This window comes from Carettochelys insculpta, chromosome 7 (assembly GCF_033958435.1).
Source record: "Carettochelys insculpta isolate YL-2023 chromosome 7, ASM3395843v1, whole genome shotgun sequence".
In the NCBI taxonomy this organism is placed as follows: Eukaryota; Metazoa; Chordata; order Testudines; family Carettochelyidae; genus Carettochelys; species Carettochelys insculpta.
Genome location: NC_134143.1, coordinates 46964324 through 46990521, shown reverse-complemented (window position 1 = coordinate 46990521; position 26198 = coordinate 46964324). Strand labels below are relative to the sequence as shown.

The following is a 26198-nucleotide window of genomic DNA, read 5'->3' as shown; positions in this document are numbered from 1 at the left end:
CAAACTCTTAACAAGGCACTAATATATTTCATATCATGTTGTTTAGATGTTCATGAGAAACTGTAGACAGCTGAATGTTCTAACTGGCCATTGACAGAAACCATGGAAAATGGAAAATGATAGTAGAGTTTTGACTCAGACCTGGGCACTCAGGATAAAAAGGAAACTGGTGCTGATATGGTAGAGGGATGTAAAGTTAATTTGTACGTTATGCAACAACCCAAACCTTGAAATAGTTTTAAACATATTCTTTCACATAAACTTTACATGTTCACTCAAAGTGCCATGTTAATAGTGCTGGAATTTGTAATCCTTCAAACCCAAATGAGGCGTGTTTTGTGGCACAGGTAGGAGCAATATGGGCTTCCTCTTATTGTCCCATCGATGTACTTCATTCTGGAATTGGTAGGGTCACTGGAACAGAGGAGCTAAGTCCTCTCGTTTCCCTACTCTTTTAGCAGCTGCTGGAACCCTGGTAGAAGCAGCAGGAAGATTACTGCAGCTCAACTGAGACAGATGTGATTCATGAAATTTCACATTGGTATATAACGCCTCCTTTGGGTTTGAAGGATTACAAATGCCAGAGCTATTAACATGGCACTTTGAATGAACATGTAAAGTTTATGTGAAATAATATGTTTAAAACGATTTCAAGGTTTGGATTGTTGCATAATATACAAATTAACTTTACATCACTCCACCATATCAGCACCAGTTTCCTTTTTATCCTGAGTGCTCAGATCTGAATCAAAACCCACGTGGAGAAACGAGCTGGGGTTTTGGATAGTTAGAGCTAGAAAGAATAAGGCCTTAGAAAAACATACAGAGATGATTTAGGTAGGGGACTTCAGAATAAGATTTTCATTAATAAACCAAGCCCCAAAGGAAAGAGTTTTTGCCTAAGTGTGTGGCTTGTCATTCACAGGTAGGTGAAGAACTTAGCAGTTTATGTCCATTTTTGGGACATTCTCTGCATTCATTCAATTTCTTTGGCCTTTCTTCTGAGACTTTCAAATGTGAAGACTGATGGGGGTTTATAAATGTGGGTACTTATCTACTAAGAAGTGGACTGGGCATCCCCAAAACAAGGTCAAAGAGCACTGGCTTTTATTCACTCCCAACTTGAACAAAACTTTTATTGACAGTAAGACTCCCCTGAACTGTCCAGTTCACTCATGTCCAGTTTCCAGGGTGAGTCATGCAGGAAAGTTTTATTATTAATATATCTAAAAGCAAATGTTTTTAGCTACACTAAGGAGATCATTATTTATAAGCTCCTTCATAAATCCAAAGTATTGAAATTCTATAGACAATGTTTAGCTAAATCATGCCTTCAGTGCTCTGAAATCCAGCTGTGTTGTGGTGTTCATGATGAAAGGGTTTGGGGAAGTAAAATTAAATAGTTAGTTAGGACTGTTAATAACATGCTTAAGAACAATTTCATAACGAGCTTCTGGATCATGTAATGCCATCTGTGTTAAAGTTGATTATAGTTAATTATACAGGCATGAATTCCACAGTAAAATAGATGTCATTGCTAGAACAGTTTGTTTGCGTTCAAGACAACATGCTGACGTAAAGTTAAACAAATGGAATTAGAGTGGGAGACACAGTCTGCTCTGAATTAATCTAGTGTAAATGCAAGAATCAGGTGCATTTCCTGCCTTTTTACTGTTCCAATAGAGAGGTATTTTGAAACTGATGACAAGTTGTTATATTTTCAGCCTCGGAACTATATTTACATATTGTATATGCAAAATTTCCATTAATGTTTTACATTTCTGTGATTCTGCATTAATTAGAAGACATAACTATGTAGGCTGCACATCCATCTGAGTTACATAAAAAAGCCAACATTTATTCTATGTTGGAAACTCATTCTCTTGTATAAAATGCAGAATAAATCTATAAAGAATTTATTAGAATTAAAATTATGCTCATGATTTCATATACAGTCTGACCAGGAAAGGGTTAATCTGAACTACATCTGGGGGATTAATTTTTTGAGTAAAATCCAGGTCAGCCAGGATTGAGCATGTGTCCATTCAAGCTGTTGATGAAATTGTACTAATCCTATGCAAAAACTTTGGCTAGACTTTCATCAGAGAAAAATGAATATCATGTATCACAATGTTCGTCATGTCAGGTATTGGAGGGGTAGCCATGTTAGTATGGATCTGTAACAGCAACGACGAGGAAGGGTCCTGTGGCACCTTACAGACTAACAGAAAAGTTTTGAGGATGAGCTTTCGTGAGCACAGACTCACTTCATCAGATGCTGGTCTTGGAAATCTGCCGGGCCAGGTATAAATAAGCCAGAGCAAGGGTGGGGATAACAAGGTTAGCTCAGCCAGATCAACTGCTAGTAGTAAGCTTCACCCTTGCTGACTGAGCTAACCTTGTTATCCCCACCCTTGCTCTGGCTTATTTATACCTGGCCCGGCAGATTTCCAAGACCAGCATCTGATGAAGTGAGTCTGTGCTCACAAAAGCGCATGCTCAAAACTTTTCTGTTAGTCTATAAGGTGCCACAGGACCCTTCATCTTCATTAATGTTCATCATATATCACTTACGCCAATCTACCCAGGCCATGGGCATGATGTATTTATTTTTTTCCCCTTCTGTTCCCAATCAGAACTTTCAGGTGGGAGAGGTGTTATAGACTTAAGCTTGGCCTGACTAGGCCATTTCATCTGCTTTTCATGTAAAATATATATTTTAGGTATTTCCAAGGCATCGATCACTGAAAAAACCTAGAGCTAATATGATTTCCCTAATAGAACTCCACTTTGCCCATTTCTCTATGGTCCGTATATTTTTTCAAGGCACAGAGGTTGTTGTGATATCTGAAATCATATTTCCTCAAGAACAGAAGGTACTTATTAAAGAAAACAACTATAAACTACAAATATGGAAACAGACTTCCATACATCTTGCCTTCCTGAAGGGATATTGATGTGACAAGTGGTGGTGAAGACTTTTGTTCAGCAAAGTTTCAATGATTGATGATGGGAGAAGAAGTCAGACATCATCTGAGCTATGAAATAAAGCCTTTTTTTGTTTGTACTGTTCCATAACTCAGAGAAGATCGAGCGGTTTTCCTCTAATATGCAAATCGCCAACCTAAAGGGAGAATTTTTGAGGCTTTTGCTAATTCATGGATTTATTTGATCCTGACATAGCTCATCAAAATAGTCAAACATCAAGAAAAAGGTTCATGAATCTTTTTCTCACACTCTCTCTCTCTCCTTCCTGATTTTTTTTTCTTCTTCCACCCATACTAGACTTGGAGCCGTCTCCCTGTGCACCCCACTAGATTTCATTGAGGCACTATTTTCAACAGACCATCTCTGTGACAGCACTAGTGATGTCTGCTAAGAAGGTAATCATATGGCCCCAGAGTTTTACACAAGTGAGAAAGAATTTATTCTTACCCTCAATGTTACCTTCTATGACTTAGCTGCTTCTGGTACTTTAAATGGTTTAATTTAATATCAAGTGTAAAATGGTTTGAACACTTTTATTTGCCAGAGGTCAGGTCCCAAGTGAACAGTTCACTCAGCTACTGTCATGCCAACTTACTCTTGTCAGAGGCTTAACCAAATTTCTATTGATTTTAATACAGTGGGAGCCAGATAAACTAATTTACAATTCAGATTCTAAGATTTGCATGATAATGTATCTTTTTTGAGAAATATATGCACAAATATAAGCCTATCGAGGTTGTGGAATCTCCGTCTCTGGAGATATTTAAGAACAGGTTAGATAAATGTCTATCGAGGATGGTCTAGACAGTACTTTTGTCCTACCATGAGGGCAGGGGGCTGGACTTGATGACCTCTCAAGGTCCCTTCCAGTTCCAGCATTCTATGATTCTATGAAAAATAGCACATACGATTGAATTAGCAGAATCTTTGGTCTAACATAAAATACCTCCCCCCATTAGAAACGTAATTTTCTTGTGTTGGGATTTGCAAACTCTACAGCAGTCTTAAATGAAGAATTCAGATTACTCAAGAAGACATCGTACATGTGTAGCATCCAGAAAGTGAGGACTCAGGCATCAGCAATGCTACCAATTGGCTTTTAGGATAAATTTTTCATGCGAAAGACAAAAATTGAGGAGTAAATCAAACATTATACACGAATTCTTTGGTAGAAAGGATGAAGTTAAAAAATCTCGTAATCCTTTGTCATGCTGTTTGGAACTGGTAAACATTAAAGCCGTGTCTACACATGCACACTACTTCGAAGTAGCGGCACTAACTTCGAAATAGTGCCTGTCACGGCTACACGTGGCGAGCGCTATTTCGAAGTTGAAATCGACGTTAGGCGGCGAGACGTTGAAGCCGCTAACCTCATGAGGGGATGGGAATAGCGCCCTACTTCGATGTTCAACGTTGAAGTAGGGACCGTGTAGACGATCCGCATCCCGCAACATCGAAATAGTGGGGTTTGCCATGGCGGCCATCAGCTGAGGGGTTGAGAGACACTCTCTCTCCAGCCCCTGCGGGGCTCTATGGTCACCGTGGGCAGCAGCCCTTAGCCCAGGGCTTCTGGCTGCTGCTGCTGCAGCTGGGGAGCCATGCTGCATGCACAGGGTCTGCAACCAGTTGTCGGCTCTGTGTATCTTGTGTTGTTTAGTGCAACTGTGTCTGGGAGGGGCCCTTTAAGGGAGCGGCTTGCTGTTGAGTCCGCCCTGTGACCCTGTCTGCAGCTGTGCCTGGCACCCTTATTTCGATGTGTGCTACTTTGGCGTGTGGACGTTCCCTCGCAGCGCCTATTTCGATGTGGTGCTGCGCAACGTCGAAGTTGAACGTTGACGTTGCCAGCCCTGGAGGATGTGTAGACGTTATTCATCGAAATAGACTATTTCGATGTCGCTACATCAAAATAAGCTATTTCAATGTAGCGTGCACGTGTAGACGTAGCCTAAGAGTGTGGGATTTCTTTCAAAGTGTGTGAGGTATGCTTGTACTGTACACATTGTTTTTCTGTTTTTTAAAACTCATGCTGGAGTATTGATTTCAGACCCTCTGATCTCAAAAACACATTTTCCAAGCTTGATCTTGAATAACAAGTTGAGAGGCAAAAAAGAATAACTCTGACTAAAGATGGCTTCTGGTTCATTAGTGATGCCATTTTTAGTGTAAAACATGCCAGGCATAGTATGCATAATATATTCTCCCAGGATCAGAAATATGAAGCATATACTATTGTGTTTGGATGAAGTAAGCTGCCTTATGTCCACTGGCCTTGCATAATTCATTCTTATTGCGATAAAATAGGAATTATAATAGCAGAAAAAAGCCATTTAAAATAAAGGTTATTACTGGATTGCCTCAGATAATTTTCTCCATACTGCCCATGGGTTTTGTGCTGTTCTGCCATGTTTTAATATCATTCCTCAGAGCATTTGTTCGGAAAGTCTTAAGAGTGGTTACTGAGCATCAGCTACTGTAATCAGAATATTGGGGCAAATTATGAACTACTTTATCTCTTATTGCATGTGAGTACGTCTTGTGCCTGAGTTCTGAACAGCCCAGAGTTCTGCCTGCTAGGGACTTTTCAGAAATGGATACAGATTCAGCCATTGCACTCTAACCAGAGTGTCCTTAAACAGACATCCAGAAAGACTGCGTGTCTTTGAATGCTTGCTCATGTCACTTCCGTTTTGGGCAAGTGCACACCCACTTGTGCAGTTGCCAAAGACTTGTGCCTTAATGTTATCCATAGAGTCAGCTGCTGTGCCTCCTTGAGTGCTGTGCTTATGCATTGATATATCAACTGCCATCCAGAGCTGTCCTGCTCAGAGGATGAACTGGAGTGGCCACCCCAGGCCTCACACTTTTTGGGGGTCCCCAGTGGCTGTCCCACGTGTACTATGGATGGGAAGGGGGAGGATTACCTGGGGCAGGGCGTGGCTGTTGGTGGCCGGTGGCAGCAGTAGCAGGGGGCCGCCTCCCCTTAACCCCTCTCCCTGCACTCACCACATGGGTAACACAAGAGGCAGCCTGCTCCACCACACCGCACTGAGCTCTCCTGGCATGCTGAGCCCTGCTTCTCCATGGCAGCAGGGTTCAGTGGGCCATGAAGGCATGGTAGAGCGGAGCACAGCGGGCTGCTGCTTGTGCCACCTGTGTGTGACTGCATGGGGAGGTGACCTCTTGGTGCTGCTGCTGCTGCCACCTGCCGCTGCCACTGTGCCTGCCCAGGTAATCCCAGGCCTAGTTGGTCAGAGCGGCATGAGAGGGCAGGTGGGGTAGAATTGGGGAGGAGAGGGACCTATGATGTCGTGGGGTTGCCTCAGACCCTGTTTCTGGGGCACTGAGGAGGGTTACTCCCCCCCACACACACCCTGGGATGGCACTGTCACCTACACCCTCTCAGTTTCTCCTTACTGCCCACGAAGGTTGATTGGAGCACCTTGTCTTGCATTAAAAAAGCATTAACAGTTCTTTCAGACCATTGGTCTGTCTTATTTGTAGTTAATATTTAGCAACTTGGTTTGAGCATTAAGTTGTTAGATAGTTTTAGTCCCAGAGGGGTCGCTGAGTTAGTCTGTAGCTTCACAAAACAGCAACAATAAAAAGCAGTCCTGTCGTGCCTTAAAGACTAACAAATTTGTTTGTATAAAATAATAAACAAAACAGAAATAAACAAAAATAATGAATAAAATTGTTAGTCTTTAAGGCGCTACAGAACTTCTTGTTTTCTGGAGATAAAAAGCAGTCAAGTAGCACTTTAAAGACTAGCAAAATAGTTTATTAGGTGAGCTTTCGTGGGACAGACCCACTGGTCTGGCTATGGTCTGAAGAAGTGGGTCTGTCCCACGAAAGCTCACCTAATAAATTATTTTGCTAGTCTTTAAAGTGCTACTTGACTGCTTTTTGTTTTGATAGTGTATAGACTAGCACGGCTTCCTCTCTGTTACTTTTCTGGAGATAGTTTGGGACTTAGCTGTGGAGCTGAACATGCCTCGCCCCCTAGGTTTCATCTTGTGTACATGATTGATGCCCATTAGTGACCCCAGGATAGCTGTTTGAAGTGACTGGGAGAATCACAAAAAAGAAAAGTACAAAATCTGCAAGACCTTTTGCCCTGGAACTCAAAAGGAGAGGAAATCTGCTTCAGGAGGCTGGGCTTCCACCACCCATGGAGCCCTCCTGGTTAGACTCCATGCTTAATACTTTAGCATCGACGTGCAGTGCGTCTCTGGCAACAGAACCAACCAGCTGCTGTTTTCCTTCACGGGTGCCCAAGAAGTGACTGAAGCCCACAGAACAAGGGAGTGCCAGGCAGATGACCTGTACTAGGCCACGTGCCTGCCCTGGAGCTACATGGGGTACCACTGTTGTTGGACTCCCTAGCTGTATCAGGGATCTGCCTCTGAATCCCAGGCGTGGCAGGGGATCCCAGCACCTTGCAGAGCTACCTGTGTTCATGGTGGTCCCAGTGGGCAAGGACCAAATAGGCCAGCTGGCACCACAGATGCCAAGCCAGGTGATAGACCTGGTTATGACTCAGACCTCTGAGGGAAAGCTGGTTATACAACCACCCTCCAAAGCAATAGAATGTCCTTGGACCACAGGCTTTGATCACCATCACTGCAACCCAGGACTCCAGTGTTACATCCTCACTCTGCAGGCAGAAGATACAGGTCTTTAATACCAAGGTCACCACCTACAAGACATGTCTATTTGCAATGCCTATCCTCTTACCAGTGGTACTACTAGGCCTCCCACCCATGATTGCTGCAGCACGTAACCCCATCACCAAGGTAGTCCCCCTGGTATCGACCCCCATCCCAGTGCAGGATCATTCCTAGTTATGGCACCAGCTTTCAACACCTTAGTACCCCTCTTTGGACAGGCATCATTCCTCACCCATTCCTTACCATTTGCTGGCAAGGATCAGCCAACAGACTCAAGCATCTGCAGCTCCATCCTAGTCACTGGAAGAGCAGTGGTCCAAGCCACAGGGACAGTTCAGCCCCTCACTTAGGAGAGCCGAATCACTGATGGCCTGTGAGACGGGCATGGCCTTAGTGGCAACAGTGTGTCAGCAAAGGCAGCTGTGGTTCCTGAGCCCATGGCAAGTACTCATCATGCTGGTCCCATACTCACACTGTTCCTCTCAGGCTGCTTTGGACAACCTATATCCAGCCAAGCTGTCACCAGCATTGAAGCACAGTGCAAAGTCTGACCTGGGAGTGGTGCAGCAGGCCTCAGTGCCCAAGGAGCCATCCCCAAGTAAGAAAGGGAAACCCACACCACTCCTTGTTGTGCAGTTATCTTCATTGTCTCCAGACAATGTGGTGGTGGGTCTCTTGCAAGTGAGCAGACTGGGATGCTGCAGACTCAGAAGCCAGGATGGTTGCCTCTTCAATGGTCATGAAGTGCAGCTCCTGACTGTAGTTCTCTGGGCTGTCCCAGGAGATGCAAACTACCCTGCAGAATCTCCTGCTTGAGGGAGCCGGGCTCTTCTGGGAGCTGCCAGATGCATAGCTACACAACTTTAAAGGTTCCCATGGCACCCTCTGTTCCTTATGCCTGCATGCTCCTCAGTAGGCTACAAAGCTCTTCGGACTCCATCAAGGTTCTGTGGCTTCCAGGTCCTATAAAGAAAAGAGAAAGACAAGGGGGTTAAAGCACCCTGCTCTTCCTGCTCCTCTGCCCAGACTGGCCCCTCTTGAAACCAGGGCAGGCAGAAAAGGCAATTTGAGGATGTGCCTGAAGATGGCACCTGGGGCACTGCTCAATATCCACTCCCCTGCTTTTTTGTCAACCATCTATGTCCCTTTCAATCAGTTTGTTATGGCTGACCTCATTGTGTTGGGTGTTGGACTCAGTTTGGGCTACACCCTGCAATTTGTGACTGACCCTCCCTCCAAGCACCCTGCATGTTCATTGCACTTCCAGTCTCTGTGTTATCACAAGAGCTGTCACACACTAAGGTTCCAGAGTGCTGGAAGCAGCCATTCTGGTTCCTTGTTGGCTTCCCAGTGCCACGTCCTGAAATGTATCCATCTGAAGTGGAAAGAATGCACTGGCTATGCCATTTTCACCCTCAGATATATGCTTGGCAGAAAAATACCTATGTTAATGTTTAAACACTGTACTATAAATGCCCTCTCCAAATTCATAGTGCTGGTTGTTCTGGAGAACTTGCAACTTATAATATTTACTACTGCCTTGTTGTTGCTCCAAAGAGGCATGAATTTTGTTTATAAATTCTGTGCCTTAAATAGCTTCTGCTGTCCAAATGGAAAAAATTCCAGGAATTCCAGTTGGAAGGTCATTTCTGGGCACTCAAGATAACTTGGTAAAATACTTGAAAAACATATTTCTACTGATGAATCTGAGTGAAACTGTCCTCCCTCTGAAACCACTGTCTTTAATTGATTCAGACATTGTCCATAAGTCCTCCTCTGGCTCTTTATTATCCTTTACAAAATGGCTGAACTATCCTATTCCTGTGGTGGCAGCTGACAGTCTGGTGCAAAATGCCAGCCAATGACCACCACTCAGCATGCAAAATTAAGATGCTCTATATAGTAATTATAATTACCATGAGGTAATCTTCGAAGGAGGTTGTCTCTGGAACTGCTTGGGGTATAAAGACCCCCTTACTCTCCACTTCAATGTGAACTGGCAGTACACTCACCTTCTCCTGACCTTACTTGACTGTTTCCTCTCCTTCCTTTTCATCTGTATAAACTTTTTTTCTCCTCCACATCTTATAGGAGACCTTCTGGAGCACCCCTGCAAATTTTGCAAATTTGACTGCATTAACCATGGATTAAGCAGAGACTGGGAGTGGCTCACATCTTACAAAGGCAGTTTCTCTGCTCTGGGTGCTAATATCTCCCCACTAGACTCTGACAAAGGCTCACATCCCCCTGTCTGATCTGACTTGCTTTTTTCCTCTTTTGACAAGTGCTGTTGATGCTGGGCCATTTCCCCCTTGCTGAATAGACCTAGTCAACTCTGGCCTTCCCTCTTACTGGGATCCCACTCTTTAAATACCCCTCTGAAACCACCACCACCCCACTCATGCATCTGATGAAGTGGGTCTTTGCCCATGAAGGCTTATGCTCCAAAATGTCTGTTAGTCTACAAGGTGCCGCAAGACTTCGTGTTGCTTTGTTAAGAAAGGCATTCTGCCTCATGCAGGAGAGGCAGAAGACTGTTGACAAAAGTGCTGAGTTCTGTCAACAGTATGCCAACAAAAACGCATTTGTACTATGGATGCTCCCCAGATTGTGTTGGCAAAATTCCAGTTTTGTCAACAAAACCCTCTAGTGTAGACATAGCCAAACTGAATAGTAACCTATGCTAGGGGAAGCATGAGTCTTTGGCCCCCTCTAGTGTCTGGTTTGCATAAAATGGATTTTGTCCTTTTACTCAAGTAGATATCCCAGAACTTTCAGTGCAGAAGATCCTGGTTTTGAGCCCCACTTACAGCAAAAGATGAAGAGATAAACAGACAGGTTTGAATATGGCCACCTCCATATGAAGTGGTAGTCTGAAAATGTAAGCCCAGATCCCAGCTGCACAGAACTGACTTTGCCTCTCACCTCGGTATAAACACTCACATAGCTGGACCTGGAAGTGTCTTCCTCAGATAAGGGGCTCAGCTGGTGATGTAGAGAGCTCTTCCACCATCATCATGTGGAGGGTGTAGCAGGAAAAAGGGGGGCATCACTATAGCCTGCTGATTCCCAGCTGTTTGGGGTCATTGGAAACTGACACATTATAGAGCAGGGTTTCCCAAACTGGGGCGCGTCCCCCTGGGGAGGGCGTGAAGAAATTCCAGGGGGGGCACGAGGTGACCCAGCCCCTCCTCCCATCATTCCTCCACCCCAAGAAAGAGTCAGCCTTTGCTTCCAGCTCTCAGCCCCTGCCATTTTATGTGGGCAACCCAGCGTAGCTGCTATAAAAAGTAGACAGCTGGTGAAGAGCCACATGGAGCTAGCTACCTCCTGCAAAGGTGAGTGAGTGTGGGTTGGTGGGGAAGCAGGAGGAGGAGTAGGATGGGGTTAGATGGGGGGCTGGGGGTGCCTGGCTTGGGAGAAGGGGAGGGGGTAAGAGCAGGGGGCTAGTGATGCCTGGCTTTGGGGGAGGGGAGGAGCTCAGGCAGGCAGCTCGCAGGGCTCGGGCGGGCCACTGGTCCCGGCAGTGCGGGGCTTGGGTGGCTGGCCCTTGACAGCACGAGGCTCAGGAGGCTGGCGAGTGGCTGGCCCCAGCAGTGCAGGGCTCAGTCAGCTTGGGCAGGTGGCTCTGGCAGCACAGGGCTCAGGCAGGTGGGCAGCTCTGACAGCTGGTACAGGGCTCAGGCAGCTGGCCAGCTGGGGTTGCACCAGGCACCCACAAGGGGCCAAGGAAAAGTATTTGTGCTTATTTTTAATTTAAAATAACTTTTATCTTCTTTTGTTGTGTTTATTTTAAATTACTAATTGAATTTTTTGTTAAAAGGAGGGTTGGATGATGGTAAAGAAGGGGTGGGGGGTTTGAGGATTTCTCAGAAATCAAAAGGGGGGTGTGATGCCGAAAAGTTTGGGAACCCCTGGTCTAGAGCATTAAAACAGAAGATGTCAGGTCCACAATCAGTTCAGAACTGAGAGAATATAAAGATGGTTTAAACCTGAGTTACACTGTGCACTCCTAAGTTACAATTGAGCAGCAGAATCTGAATCCCTGTATCAATATGTTGCATTGAAAAACCTTACTCAGCACTGAGTAATAGTCTGACTTCTAGTGACCTTTGAAGACCATAAAGAGAACAGATATATTTGTTTAGTGAATGTTGTGAGCAGGGATAGAAAGGGCCTGGAGAGGCCAAGACTGGCATGGCAAGAATAAAAAAGAGTGAAATGACAGGAGAGTAGGAGAGGGGCTGGGAAGGAATAGAGTGCAAGAGGGCAAAGGAAAAGAGAGCAAGAAAGAGCTCCCCAAGACCCTGTATCAAAAGTGAATTTTAATGGATTTTTTTCCCCAGAAGATAATTCAATAAAGACCCATCTACAGAGTCCTCCATGCTTTACAGAAAATGGGTTAAGAATATAAATATGCATAACTCAAAGATGCTTTAGACAAAATGTCCCTTGTAATTTATCATTTTTAATGTAATCTGCTGAACTGGTATGTCCTACTTTTGGACATGCATTTTTGTGTTGGAAATTATGAGTATTGTCTACATATTTTTATTCCAAACGCTTGCTTCTCTGGAGACCTCAGAAGGAGGTGTGGTAACCCTATTCTGAGATGGTTGTTGTCAAGTGGATACCTTGATGGGTGTCAATATACATCTAAGGAACTTTGTTGTAAAGGCTCAAGCCAGCATACGGGCAGTGTCTGCAACCTGAGAGAGGGCTGAGTCGTTCATGGGCAGGTGATTCACTCATGAAACAATCTCCATCTTGGAGTATTAATTTTGCACAGAGAGAACAATGAAATTCCCTTCACAGGTGAAAGGTATAAATAGGGCCATGAGGGCATCTTTATTTTCAGCCTGCCTTGGAAATTGTCTGACATATCCTGAGAGAGAGAAAGAACTTTATAGTGAACTGGAGACCCAGGTCAGGATAAGATCATTTCTGGCTTTCATTTGATATAAGAACAGCTCTTTAGGGTAAGAGCTCATATATAAATAGATTCTTAGTGGAATAGAACTAGCTATGCATTTTCTTTTATTTTAATATGTAACTAATTTTGATCTGCCTGTTTTTAATTATAAGCACTTAAATCCTGCTGTTTTGCTGAATAAAACTCTTTTGTTTATAACCAAGCCCAGTGTAAGGAAGGGAACACTTCCATTTTGCATATCTCCCTTTCATTGATAAAGGGAGCTTACCTAATGAAACCTCCCTGTGCAAATCTTTAATACAGAGAGAGAAAATTTGAGGTGGGGGGGGGGTTGATTTCCCACATGCTGTACCCTAGAACTGCATCCTCCCAGAGCTGTGGTTAATCAGTGTCTTCATTGCTCCTTAGGGGTCAGTAACCCCAACTATGTGCCTTGGCTGGGGAGACCATAGGATCTGACCCAGCAGAATAGGGGAGTGAGGAGCCCCAGACAGCAAGAAAGCGGGAGTCAGTGGCCTGATCAGCACACCCAGAACATCCCAAGGGGTCGTCTGTGACCACTCCCATTATACTAACAATTCTTTAATGACCTCCTATAACAATGCTTATCCTAGTATATACAAAGAAAGTCATGGACATCAATAGAATCTGGTCTGAATCTAGGCAATAGAACTTGCTGTTGTTATCCCTATGAATAACTTCTCAAAATTTAACAACCCAAGGACTCCCATTTAGATTTAAATTTTTGTGGACCCCTAAATCCCCACTAAGCCCCAGGCCCCACCCTCAACACATCTGTTCTGCCTAGGCCCCACCCCAACATACCTGCTTCACACCTGTTTTCCACCCTTCCTCCTCTTCCCTGTATTTGGTGTCCCATAGAGCCCCCTACTGAGTCTCCTATGCCCCCAGCATGCCCTGCTGAGTCACACCCTCTGCCCTGTACCTCCTGCCCAGCCTCTCAACCCATAGAAACTCACTGGTTTAAGAAGGAAAAGAGATATTGCAGGACAACCACCACAGGTACTGGGAGCCATGTTATTAAAGTTTAGAGGTGAGAGTCACACTCAGATGGGGGCTCCAGCTCTGGAGGGGGGGTAGGGCCGTCGCCCATTGGTGGGAGGAGGCAGAGAGCAGGGAGAAGTCCCTCCAATGGCAATAAGACGTGGGATGGGGAAAAGAGGATCCAAGGAAGGGGAGACATGGGGATTTACAGCCTTTGACAGGAACTCCAGGGAGGCGTTCAGCAGGATTAGTGGTTTCTCTAACCTCTGGAAAAACAATTTCAGGACCCTGGTGACCAAATCCAGGTTGTGATGGGAAGGAGCTGTCTGCCCAGGAGGTCGTCACCTGGAGGGGATGAGAGGTAGTAGTGTGATGGAGTGGCCCCAGCCAGTACCATTCCACTCCGCCCCCCTCCCCCTCCCGCTCTCAAAGGGCCTACTGGATTTTGGTCATAAGCATCTGCGACCGTGGCACCCAGAACTGAGGAGAAGTGTGGGAGGAGCTGATCAGCAGGGTCAGCAGACCACCAGGCGTACCCTCATGGAGCTCCAGGCGTCCGCAGATCCCAGTTTGAGAAATGCGGGTCTGGTGCTTGCCAGGTGTCTGACAACGTTAAACCCTTTTATTTTTGGTGTCAAACCCAGGTACCCCACTGCGAGGGGTGCGAGAGGCTAACCTGTCACAGCCTTCACTTGGTTACACAAAGGTAGACAGGGAACTGAGGCTGCATTTGTTCTCCTACTTGGCCCTGCTCAGGTTGCGAGGAGGCGAATTGGAGGAGGAGAACTGGTTCAGTCCCTCCTGCTTTGTTGAGCCAAGAAGCACAGTGGTGCACAATGGAAGGTGTCGGCTGCTCCATGAGAAGAGGTAAAATGATTTACTCCCCTAGCTTGAGCAAGGTAGGGACTTTAGAATCTGAATTACGAATCATTGTCTCACCTACTCCTGAGACAGAGGACCAAGGCATTGCCCCTTACTCTAGGTAAATTGTAAAGTTAAAATCTAGATCTAATTAAATAAGTAATTGTATTATGTAAAGCTGTTTTCTTTCATGTCTTATTATTTTTGTAGTTTTTAATTCTGTAAGATGCTATATAAAATGCTTTTTGCTGCTTCTTTATTGTTTCCGCTACCTCACTGATGGTTTTCAGCTGAAACTGGTTGGAGTCATTTGAAACAATGCCTTCTGCTGCTTCTGCTCAACTCCGAAAGTATAGATGAACATCAACCGTGATATTTCTTGAATTATCAGGATAAGAGAAACCTGTTTTAGGTTGTAGGTAACAAAACCTTCTATAGAAAACATTTTACAAAAGCCTCTCAAGTTTTTCAGCTTTCAGAATTCTCGGATAGATACCTCCTTAGTGTAAATTGGCAGAGCATCATTGAAGGCAACGAAGCTATGTCAGTTTATATCAGCTAAGGCTCTGGCCCTTTCTTACATGAACCAGTCAATTTACAAAGCATAAGATAACCTCAAACAGGTGCAGCCAGGATTTGGTAATTTTGAAGCTTTGAATCCTCTATCCCAGGTGCTTTTTTCCATGACAGTGCATAACTAACTGCTTTCAAAGAAGGTGAATATTGCAAGGAAATTGATATAAGTAAGCTTCATTAATGCTCTTTGAAAATCTCAGCTCCCACAGTTTCCATATATATGGTAGAATTACAAAATCACTGCAACATGTTGTTCAACCTGTGATTGCACTATAGCATATTGACTCACTGATTGTCCCTACTCTTTTCCAGAGGGATTTCAATATGGTAAACATCTGGTTTTTACAGGTTTATGAATCAGCTGTAAAAACACACTCATCTTATTATATAAGACAGGAAGAAAATGTGGAGATTAAAATAGTCCTATATGGTTAAAGGCTGATTGACCCATATGGGTTATATTTTTGCTGTGTAGGTGTTCACCATTTCACTGATTTCAGACAATGTTCATCAGTGCTATCTGGATGTCGTAAAAATAAACAAATTACTGTGCAATGTTCTTACTGCATGCAGAAAGGAAAAATCAAATGAACAAATACAAAATGGGGGATAACTAGCTATGTGGTGAGTATCAGAAGGGCAGCTGTGTTAGTCTGTATGTCCAAAAAATAATGAACAGTCTTGTGGCACCTTGTAGACTAACATTTATTGGAGCATAAGCTTTTGTGGGAAAAGACCCGCTTCGTCAGATGCATCTGTGTTATGTGGTAGTACTGCAGAAAAGGATCTGGGAGTTTCAGTGGCTCTCTAACTGAATGAAAGCCGTGATGTGATGCCTGGGGTGTACTTCTGTGGTGTATTAACAGAAACATCCTATGTAAGACACAGAAAGTAACTGGTCTGTTTTCATTGGTATTGGCGTGGCCTGAGCTGGAGTAGTCTGTTCAGATTTGCGTGTGACACTTCAAGAAAGATGCAGACAAATGGGCAAGAGCCCACAGGGAAGTAACAAAAGTGATAAAAGTTTTAGAAGGCATAACCTATGAGAAAAGGTGAAAAAAAAAGACCGTGTTAACTCTTGACACAAGAAGACAGGGAGGTGATACTGTCTGTTTATGGAGTGTACTGTGATTAATCGTTCTTCGTGTCCACTGGAAGTACGACAAGATGTCACCAGCTTTATATGCAACAAGGGAGATTTAGGCTAGATACTTGGAGGAAAACAGTATTATAAGGAGACTTGGGCCTAGGAATAGGTCATCAGGGGAAGTTGTGGAGTTTCCATCCCTGGAGGTTTTTAAGAATGAATTAGAAACATAGGGATGATGTCGGTATTCTTAGTCCTTCCTTGCAGGATAGGGAATGGCCTGTGGCTGGGGGAAGACAGGGAGAAGAAGCTCTTAGCCTGCCTAAGCTGCCCGTAGCGGTGGGAAGCTAGGCAGGCTGACAGCTGCAGAGCACCTTCAAGTTGTGTTTAACTTGCGTTAAAGTGAGTTAGGCGCAACTTGAAGCCACATATGTCAGGGGTTTACTGTATTGATATTTCTACTATAAAGAAGAAGAAAAACAATTATCTTTATATATATGTAGTACCCAGATGCACTGAGATCTCATACTAGAGTGAGAGAAGTCTCTGTTCTACAGCTTGAGTTGAGAGCCAAGTAGCTTTCAGCTCATGTGGTAGCACATCAGGCCTTAGCCCCTATGTTTGCAGGTTCAGTCCGTGGTGCCCACAAGCTGGGTCTGTCCCTATTTTATTTATATATCTATATATACACACAGTAAAAGTCGATAATTGTTGTTGCTTTTTGTGTTTGGTGTGGTTCATCATTAAAGAAAGGAGGAAATGAGCTTTTTCACCTGTACATCAAGAAGTGTAAGAAAGAATATCCCTTTCTTCTCTTTAACACACGCTTCATCTCTCTGTTATTAACATTTCCCCATGGAGATCAAGTTGAAAAACACTCAAACTGTAACAGAGAGATAGCCATGCTAGTCTATATACTATCAAAAACAAAAAAGCAGTCCAATATCACTTTAAAGATTAACAAAATAACTTATTAGGTGATGAGCTTTCATGGGACAGACCCACTTCTTCAGATCATAGCCATACCAGAACAGACTTAATATTTAAGGTACAGAGAACCAAAAATAGTAATCAAAGTTGACAAATCAGAAAAAATATTACCAAGCAGAGCAAATCAGAGAGCCGGGGGGGCAGAAGGCGGTGGGGGGAGTCAATAAGTAGATAAAGCCAAGTATGCATACAAGCCCCTATAGTGACCTAGAAAATTCCCATCCCGGTTCAAACCACATGTTAATGTGTCGAATTTGAATATACAAGAGAGTTCAGCAGCCTCTCCTTCCAAACTGTTTGTGAAAGTTCCTCTTCAGTAAGACACAAACTTTCAGGTAATTAACAGAATGGTCCACTCAGTTAAAGGCCCGTTGCCAACTTTGTCCACATATCTATTCTGGAGATACCATCGCTGGACCTAACCAGGTTATTCACAGAATCACGGGCACATTCTCATGCTCCTCAACTAACATCATATATGCCATCATGTACCAACAATGCCCAGATGCTTTGTATGTTGGACAGACTTCAAACTCTTTCAGACGAGGAATTAATGGACATAAAACAGACATAAAAACACTCCTGATTCACAAACCTGTCAGTCAGCACTTTAATGGAGTGGGCCATTCTGTTAATGACCTGAAAGTTTGCATCTTACTGAAGAGGAATTTTCACAACAGTTTGGAAAGAGAGGCTGCTGAACTCTCTTTTATATTCAAATTCGACACATTACTGTGGTTTGAACCGGGATGGGAATTTTCTAGGTCATTATAGGGGCTCATCTGCATATTTGGCTTTATCTAATTCTTGACTCTCCCCACCTTCTGCCCCTCTGCTGTCTGATTTGCTCACCTTGATAATATTTTTCTGATTTGTCAACCTTGATTACTATTTTTGGTTCTCCGTGTCTTAAATATTGAGTCTGTTTTGGTATGGCTATGATCTGAAGAAGTGGGTCTGTCTCTCGAAAGCTCATCACCTAATAAATTATTTTGTTAGTCTTCAAAGTGCAACTGGACTGCTTTTTTGTTTTAACACTGAAATAGATTATTTGCAATTAGGTTGCCTGGATTCTGCTGCAAACCTATTACATTAGGCATCAAATTCTTCAAAGAAAGGACTTTCTATCCCAGTCCTTCCTGTTCCTGGGTTTAGGGTCTTCTGATTTGAGCTAATGAAACTGAAGTTACAGCTATATTATTTCTGCTTTTCATTGTGAAATGTTAATTAATTTATACTAAATATAGTTACATTTTAAAGGTCAAAATCCAAGTAACATATTTTGAAACTGTCAAAATGTTTTGCTTGACCTGTTCCAAAATGTTTGTTCTCTTTTGATTTTCGTTTGTGGAAATATTTGAGATTTTTTAATTTTTTTGTTTCATTTCAAGACAGGAAAAAAAAAACACTTTTGTAAATCTCAAAAACTACAGTGATGGAAAGCCTTCCTGCCCGTCTCTGTTACAGTAGCCAGAGACAAGAGCTACATTTGGGATTTTGTAATATTTAAACATGCTTCCCACATCTAAGCAGCAAGTGAAAGGAAAAGGAAAATTTAGAAACAGGATAATTAGGAAACTTTAAATGGGAACCCTCAGCAGTGTTTGAACAAGACACTTTTGTTATAAAACAGCATCTTCAGAAAATTTTGCCTTGAATGAAAAAATTGTAATATTAAGGGAACATAGACAGGAGCATTGATTTTATAAAATCACAGCGTGTGTCCTGGTAGTAAAAGACCATGTGTGGCTTGAGTTTAGAATTCTGAATAGTCTTTTCTGGCAACATTTTGTTGTTCTGAAATGACACGCGCTCAATCTACTGAAAAGCTTAACTGTACTTATAAATCATGGTGAAGAAATTAGGTACTTTGGGTGTCTTGTTGAGAATGTGTGCAGCACAGAGTTTGCTCCCATGGCTAAACAAATAGAAGTTTTCACAACTGTCTGTAAAGGGTTGTTGAAATTGGATCAAAGAGAGTCAGATCCTTAGAACAGCTCTCCTTGGGTGAAATTTGCCTCTGAACAGACAGCGCAAGGCTTAGACATCATGTAAGCTTAGCATCAGCCTCCAAAATAGGGTGTTGTATGTAGGTTTTGTGTGGAACCTTTCATCACACGGAAGAATTTCACCCATTTTGACAAAAATATTTACTTTAGCTTTATTTATTTTGCCAGGAAGAGAGAAAATAAATAATTTTTCTAAACCTCTGATGTGCAGAATGAGTTCAGCATTAAAAAAAATAAAAGTGGTTTGTAACTGTTATTCTGAGTAACTGTAGTGAACTTATCTCAAAACTGTTGACTTATTTTCACTGATAAGTTGGCATCCTGATTTCTATACATCCAGTATTTTAAGTTCAGTGTATGTTTGTTTGTTTACCGCAATTCAGTTTTGTTAGAAAACAATGTTGTGTTACACTATCGCCGGTGAGTGACATTCAAGTAGCGGAGAGTCAAGGTGGGTGAGGTAATATCTTTTACTGGACCAACTTCTGTTGGTGAGAGAGACAAGCTTCTGAGTTTACACAAAGCTCATCCTCGGGTCTCCTCTATAGCCATATTACCTTTAAGAGGACTCGCCATGATACTGCCTCTCTTTATAAGCATCATTGTTGTATCAGTTATTTGATACATTAATTCATCCTTGGAAATACATGAAAATTAAAAGAAATCTGTTGGCAGTTGTTTACTATAATCTCGCTCAGTCATGCAAGTTGATGCACTGGGGGAAAACTGGGCTATTAGTCACTGTTACAAATTTTATTCTGAAGTAACTTGTTCAGAACTGCTTTGAAATCTTACCTCACTACAATGGGTCTTGCTACACTCTTATTTGCTAATTGTGGAGCATTCTAAACTCTGGTACCTTCATAGCAGTTGTGATTTCTCTCTTTCTAGGCGAGTAAGAAAATGTAGTGGGCAGAAGCAAGGAGAAGAGAAGCCTCAAGTGGTGGAACGGAGGGTTCTCTCTGCTTGGGATTTCACCCTCCCTGTCACGCTGCCTCACAATGTCAAAGAAGACTGCCAGCAGCCGAGCTAAGGGAGAAAAGCCTGATGCCTTAGCTGCCTTACAAGCTGCCAATGAAGAGCTCAGGGCAAAACTCACAGACATTCAAATAGAGCTCCAACAAGAAAAGAGTAAGGTGTGCATCTTTTTTTTTTTCCATTTTTGACAAAAAGAATCTCTATTGTTATTTCCTAATTACTTCTCCTTCCCAGCCTTACAAAACTTCAGGTGAGGTACTATGCTATTTGATAGCCAATGTATGACATTTTTTTCATGTGCAGTTTCAGACATGGCCTGGTATTGCTGCATTTTGTTGGTGTGCATTCAGTGTGGTCTTTGGGGGAAGGTTCATACTCTGAGTCAATATGTATGATAAGTCTCAATGAAATAATGCTGAGCATTTCTGAGGGAAGCTTGCTCCTGGAATAGGGCAGTACATTTTATGTGGGGTTCCTTTAATTTTTACTTTTGGTATGAAACCTGCAAGCCTTTGGTGAATTATAGTTTTGCACAAGTCCATGTCTTGATTAATTATTTAGTAGCCTCTCTAATTGGCCCCTCTAGTGGCAGAAGAAGCTGTGTTATCAGGAGGTAGTATCCATCAGAAAAAGAAGGGATGATACTATAATTAATTTGTTTAATAGTAACAAAGAGGAAGCCGTGCTAGTCTATACACTATCAAAACAAAAACCAGTCAAGTAGCACTTTAAAGACTAGCATTTTTATAAAATAAAATAAACTTTATAAAATAAACCATTTTGCTAGTTTTTAAACTGCTACTTGACTGCTTTTTGTCTTAATTTGTTTAAGGTACGCATCAAACAAGCAAGCACGGTAATTTGTAATTTCTTTAATTTTGAACTATGGCAGCAAATTAGATTAAATGGCTGTGTATTCAGAAGCAGAATAAAGCTTGGACTTACTTTTCAAAAAGTTTGCTGAAAACTATTAATGACCATTTTAGGAGTAATATATGTATTGTGTGTCTTATATGGCAAAATTCCAAATGAGTTTCTGCATGTTGTTGAAGTATATGTAATTTAGCAACTTTATAACATTCTGTGTAAGGCAGACAGAAGAGATCATGATTTCAAAAACTGCATCAGTTGTATTTCAAGATACTAGCTAAAAGACTTGTTTCTCTGCACATGTCAGAATGCATCAGTTCATCTTTGTCACCTAGTACTTTCAGCAGGCCTGCCAACGCAAAACAGGTAGTTGCCTTGGGTCCAGCCTTTCAAGAGGGCTTGGAGCTACAGCCACCACTGCTACTACTTTGGTAGCCAAGGCAGCTGGAGCTGTGGGTCCCTTTGAATTGCAATGGTAACACAACTCCAGTTGTCAGTGGCTGGGAGGAAGTTGGGGGGGGGGCTCTGAGGGCCAAATGTCTTAGGCCCTGTCCCCTCTGCCATTGGCTCTGCCTCTTCTGGGGGTGCAGAGCCAGGCCTCCCTTCCACCTTGCTCTAGAGCCCATGGCAGCTCTCGGCAGTGCTGACTTTGAGTTACAGCCTGTTGGTCAGAAATCAAAGGAGAATAAATATCCAATTCCTTGGCTGCCTGTGACTCAGCTGCATACTGAATGCTTGATACAGAAGGAAATGAAGTTGAAAAACAGTATAGCTAAGTGCCAGCAAAATCTATAGGAAAATAAATCTCTATCCCAGACCAGACAGATGGCATGTTTCTAGCAGTAGGCTCAATGCTATTCAAATCTTTTGTCTCTCTCCTGAATACTTTTCCACTAACAGTTTACATTTTTATCTTCCTCTCAGACACTTTGTATGGCATAGGGATCATTCTCACCCTTTCCTCCTTTGCACTTATGCCAATTGTGTCTCGGGTTTCTGCTAACAAACCCTCAAGCTGCATGCATGTGACTCTTCTAGCTGAAGCTCCAAAGTTGAGACCTCAATTTCCAACCCCAGTCCCAAATCATACCACAAGTTTGAGTTGTGCCTTCATAGACCAAGAAGCAGTGAGGTTAGGATCGGACTTCAAGGTGTTAACAGTGGTTTGGACCCAACTGCTGACTATGGCCTGATGAAGTTGCTACAATTAAATTCCCCCATTTCAGTTAGCTGTCTGTTAGAATTTGCAAATAATTTAATTTTTGGAAGAGCTAAAATATAATGTAGAGTGAACCTACTTCAGCAGACTCTGCGATCTTTGCTTTCATCTGGACATCCACAAAAGATGGGCAGAAAAGGCTTTTGTTTAAACACCAGTAAACTATCTAATTCCTAAATGTTTAATGCCTTGGACACTAGCTAAATTCTAAGGATTAAAAGGGGGTGTCTGAGAGCTCTGAGGAGAGGAGGAATGTTTCTTGCATTGAGGTATGTTTTGGAATCTTATCATCATTAAGTCCTGATTAGTCCTGACCCATCTGCTAGAAACATCGTATTCCAGTCCCGGCTTACTGTCTGGTGTGCCTCACTTCTCTTCTCCTTCAGCCAATTTGTATCCTTTCAAGTCAAGAATAAGCAGGGAGAATTGGATACATTTCAGAGTCAACTCAGGAATCTGGAGAGCACAGGCTCTTTTGATTTTCTGGAGTCTTGCCTTATTTTCATCTGCTGCACTAGTTCTGTGTGTATCATTTGTTCTATTGCTATTGCCCTCTGCTCTGTTTAAGACTAACAGTCTCGTCAAGTGTATTTCATTTCTTTCTTTTTAGCATTCATTTCTAAATGGCTGGGACAACTTAGGTCAAAGTTTGTTTAACTTCAGAAATTATGTTATCACTGATAAACAAATTTGAGACAACAGAATAGTTAGTTTGAAGGTTGGGCTGGGAACAGGGAGTGGAAAATGGTCTGAAAAAAACAGAGAATGACAGGAAACATGGCAAGGAAGAGAGATGTAGAGAGAGAGAATACGAGAGAGTGTTTACAGGGCCAGACCACTGAACCCAACAGCTTTCTTCCTGCAAAACCATCATGGAATGGAGTCAGAGTTTCCTGATTTTCAGGCACGGTGCAAAATTCTGTTTGTTCAAGAATTTTTCAGAGGGAAAGTGTTGATTAGGGGATTTTCAGGTTGGGGAAGATCTTACTCTTTGGAATAAGAAAAATATAGTTGTTGGCAGTGGTTAAACTATCTAGTGTCTTGGAGGGGTAGCGCTGTTAGTCTGCATCTTGACAAAACAAAGCAAGCAGTCCTGTAGCATCAAAATCGTTAGTCTGTAAGGTGCCACAGGACTGCTTGCTTTGTTTAGCTGGAGTGTGTGAGTATAATACAAATAACAAACACTCAGGGCATTGTATATTTTTATTAAATAATCTGATGGAAGTGTGTCCTTGTGCAAGTAACTTACCCTCTCTATTCTTCAGTGTACCTGTCTATTCAAAATGGATGATATTTACAATATGCTTCCATTGTATTAGTTAATGTTTATAAGGCATTTTGAGATCAAAAGATTCCTAGAATTTTAAATGATTATTATTTGTTTGATTAATTATGATACAGTCAAGATGAAATCAGGATGTTGTCTCTAGCTTTTGTCTTCATTACTGATCTTTTACAACAGGCTGGTAATTTTTGCTTCTGTTTTTCCAAGCATAATTACATTTCATGTTCTGGTGACCTTTACAGATGTTTGGCTTATTGGAGTCCTGCCTCTTTTTTCATAAATTACATTTTCCATTGAGGAATTATCCTATCTGTAATACGACATGACCATTTTTCAAGTTTGATTTATAGATGTCTTATGCAAATCACTTATTTTCAGAGTTTCCCCCTTTGTGAGCTAGATTTAGCATCAACACAGCTACAGCAACACTGTGAAGTACAGCAAAGTTTCCGCTACTGCTTCTGCGAAAATCTAGGTCTCTCTGAGTGGTTTACTTTGGGGAAGGGTTGATAGAGGGAATAGGGGAAATAGAGACAAGGCTATTATATATGCTCTGGGTAATTTGGGATTCAGCAAATATGTCACAAGTGCAGTTGTATGGTTTTGTCTCATAGCCTTTGGGCTATTGGTGGCAACTTTGTAATAGAATTAGCATACTTTTGGAGTATGACTTTAAACAATCAGAACATATATATTATGGGCACTACTGAAGGGAATTTGTTTGCAAAAATGAAAGGTACGAGTGTCCCTGACTCCAAAAGGTTTCTGGAGTCTGAGCCAATTTGCAAATTTGCATCCATGCCTCATTAGCATATGTTGGGCCCTTTATGTGTAGATACAGCCATTGAGATGTTCTGAATGGTTCAGTGAATTGTCAGTATCACAGGAATGCTTGCACAAGTCTGGGTTCTGATACCTGAAAGTTCTTAGATATGTGCTTATGTCCATCCTAAGTCAGGATCTCTCTTAAAGACATCGTTATTAACTTCAGTCAGATTTAAACACAAATGTTATCCTAGGTAGGAATGCTTTTTTAAATCAGAGCTCTGGAGAGGTGGCTGGGGTAATTGAATTCCCCTAATTTCTTGTATATTTTAGTCTCAATTTTCTTCATTCTGGCTATTTGTTAAAAAAAAAATGAAGAGTTCTTCTCTCATGTTGCTGACACCTCTGGCATTCTACAGTTATAGTGGATGTGTGTGCCTCAGTTATCACAGAGCCCTGGGAGGTACTGCAGTTATCACAAATCACTGTATCTGTATAACTGTGCAAAATTAGTACCAAAATCAATGTCAAAACCAATTTAAATCAAATGTGGCTTTTTTAGAAGTGTGCACAGGTTTACTGTGTGTGGGAAGCTGCAGCCCTGGGTAATTTTTCATGCTATGTTATAATACTGAAAATTGTGATTAATAGCAGAGGTTCTCAGTCTTTTTGGGTACAGGACCCCATTTGTAAATGTTTGGGGTGTGTCATGATCCAGTAAAAGGAGGTGTGCATCTGATGACGAAGTGGGTCTTTGCCCATGAAAGCTTATGCTCTAAAAAATCTGTTAGTCTATAAGGTGCCACAGGACTTCTCATTGCCCTAGGGTGAGTTCAGTTAGATTTTGTCCTCTCCAGAGAGAATAGCTCTTGCCTACCACTTACCTCACAGTGGCAGCTCCTGCAGCTTATGTGCTGTGGGACTGGTAGAGTTGGTTCTGTGCCCTGGGCTTTGCAACCTCTGGCTCTGCAGTGTCTCTTAAGTTGGCCTCAGCCTTTCTCCCTGGACCAAATTTGTGTGAGTGAAGTCATGACCTAGAATTGCAGTGCCACTCACTCTGATTTGGCCAACCTGGACTCCCATCGTCATGACAGATGGGCCAAACCTAAGTGGTGTTGGGACTCAGGGACTTCAATGTCTGCAACAGGGAGGTGAGCCCTGCCACCCCAGTGACACCAAAGTGTACACCACCACTAGCATATCCTCTCACAGTTGGGCCTGGTGTTGCAGGTTTTTTTCCCATCTGGCATCCTGTGGCAGTCTCTTGTCCTCTTAAGAGAGACAAGGTGGGTGAGGTTATATCCTTTATTGGAGCAACTTCTATCACTGTGAGAGAGAAGCTTTTGAGCCACACTCAGCTCTTCTAAAGGTCTAGAAAAGGTACCTCAACCTGACAAAGAGTTCTGGGTGGCTTGAAAACTTGTTTCTATTGGCCCAATAAAAAATATCCCTTCACCCACCTTGTCTCTCTAATAGCATGTGAACTGAGCCTTCTGGCTCGGTCATATTTAAATGCATTCCATTGTTTTTCGAAAAGTGTCTTTGGTCCTACCTCAGGGTCTTATGATGTTCTTGGTTATCCATGTTCTCTTATCTTTCCTTATGTCGCTTTACCAGACACTGATAGAAGAATCCTTGTCCTCCCACGATACCGAGTTCAAGCCCATAACCAGCAGTCAGTGACTGGTCTGCATAACTCCTTGCTGCTATCTCTCTGGACTGCTTTCAGCCCAGTCTTTTTCAGGCCTACTTCCCCACAGTTTTTCTAGATTCATTCATCTTTTAGGAGTGGAACTCAAAGGACCCTGTCATGGAATCCCCCAGCAAACATAAACATAAACTCCCTTCTACCCTCCTGGGGCTTGTCTTTACACCCATCTTTTCTTTTCCCTGCTCTCTTCCCCAGCTGAATCCATCCTGGTTATGATGTGACCTGACAGTAATGTAGTCTGTACAGGGTTATTA

General features: G+C 42.6%; 1 protein-coding gene across 1 annotated transcript in view; it reads left to right on the top strand.

The window, feature by feature from the left end:
- Positions 1-20117: 20117 nt before the first annotated feature.
- JAKMIP3 (Janus kinase and microtubule interacting protein 3) overlaps positions 20118-26198 on the top strand; it is a 103637-nt gene continuing 97556 nt past the window's right edge. Inside the window, exon 1 of the mRNA XM_074999585.1 lies at positions 20118-20252. Within this exon, the coding sequence (XP_074855686.1) occupies positions 20118-20252 (135 nt within the window). The remainder of the gene's footprint in view (positions 20253-26198) is intronic.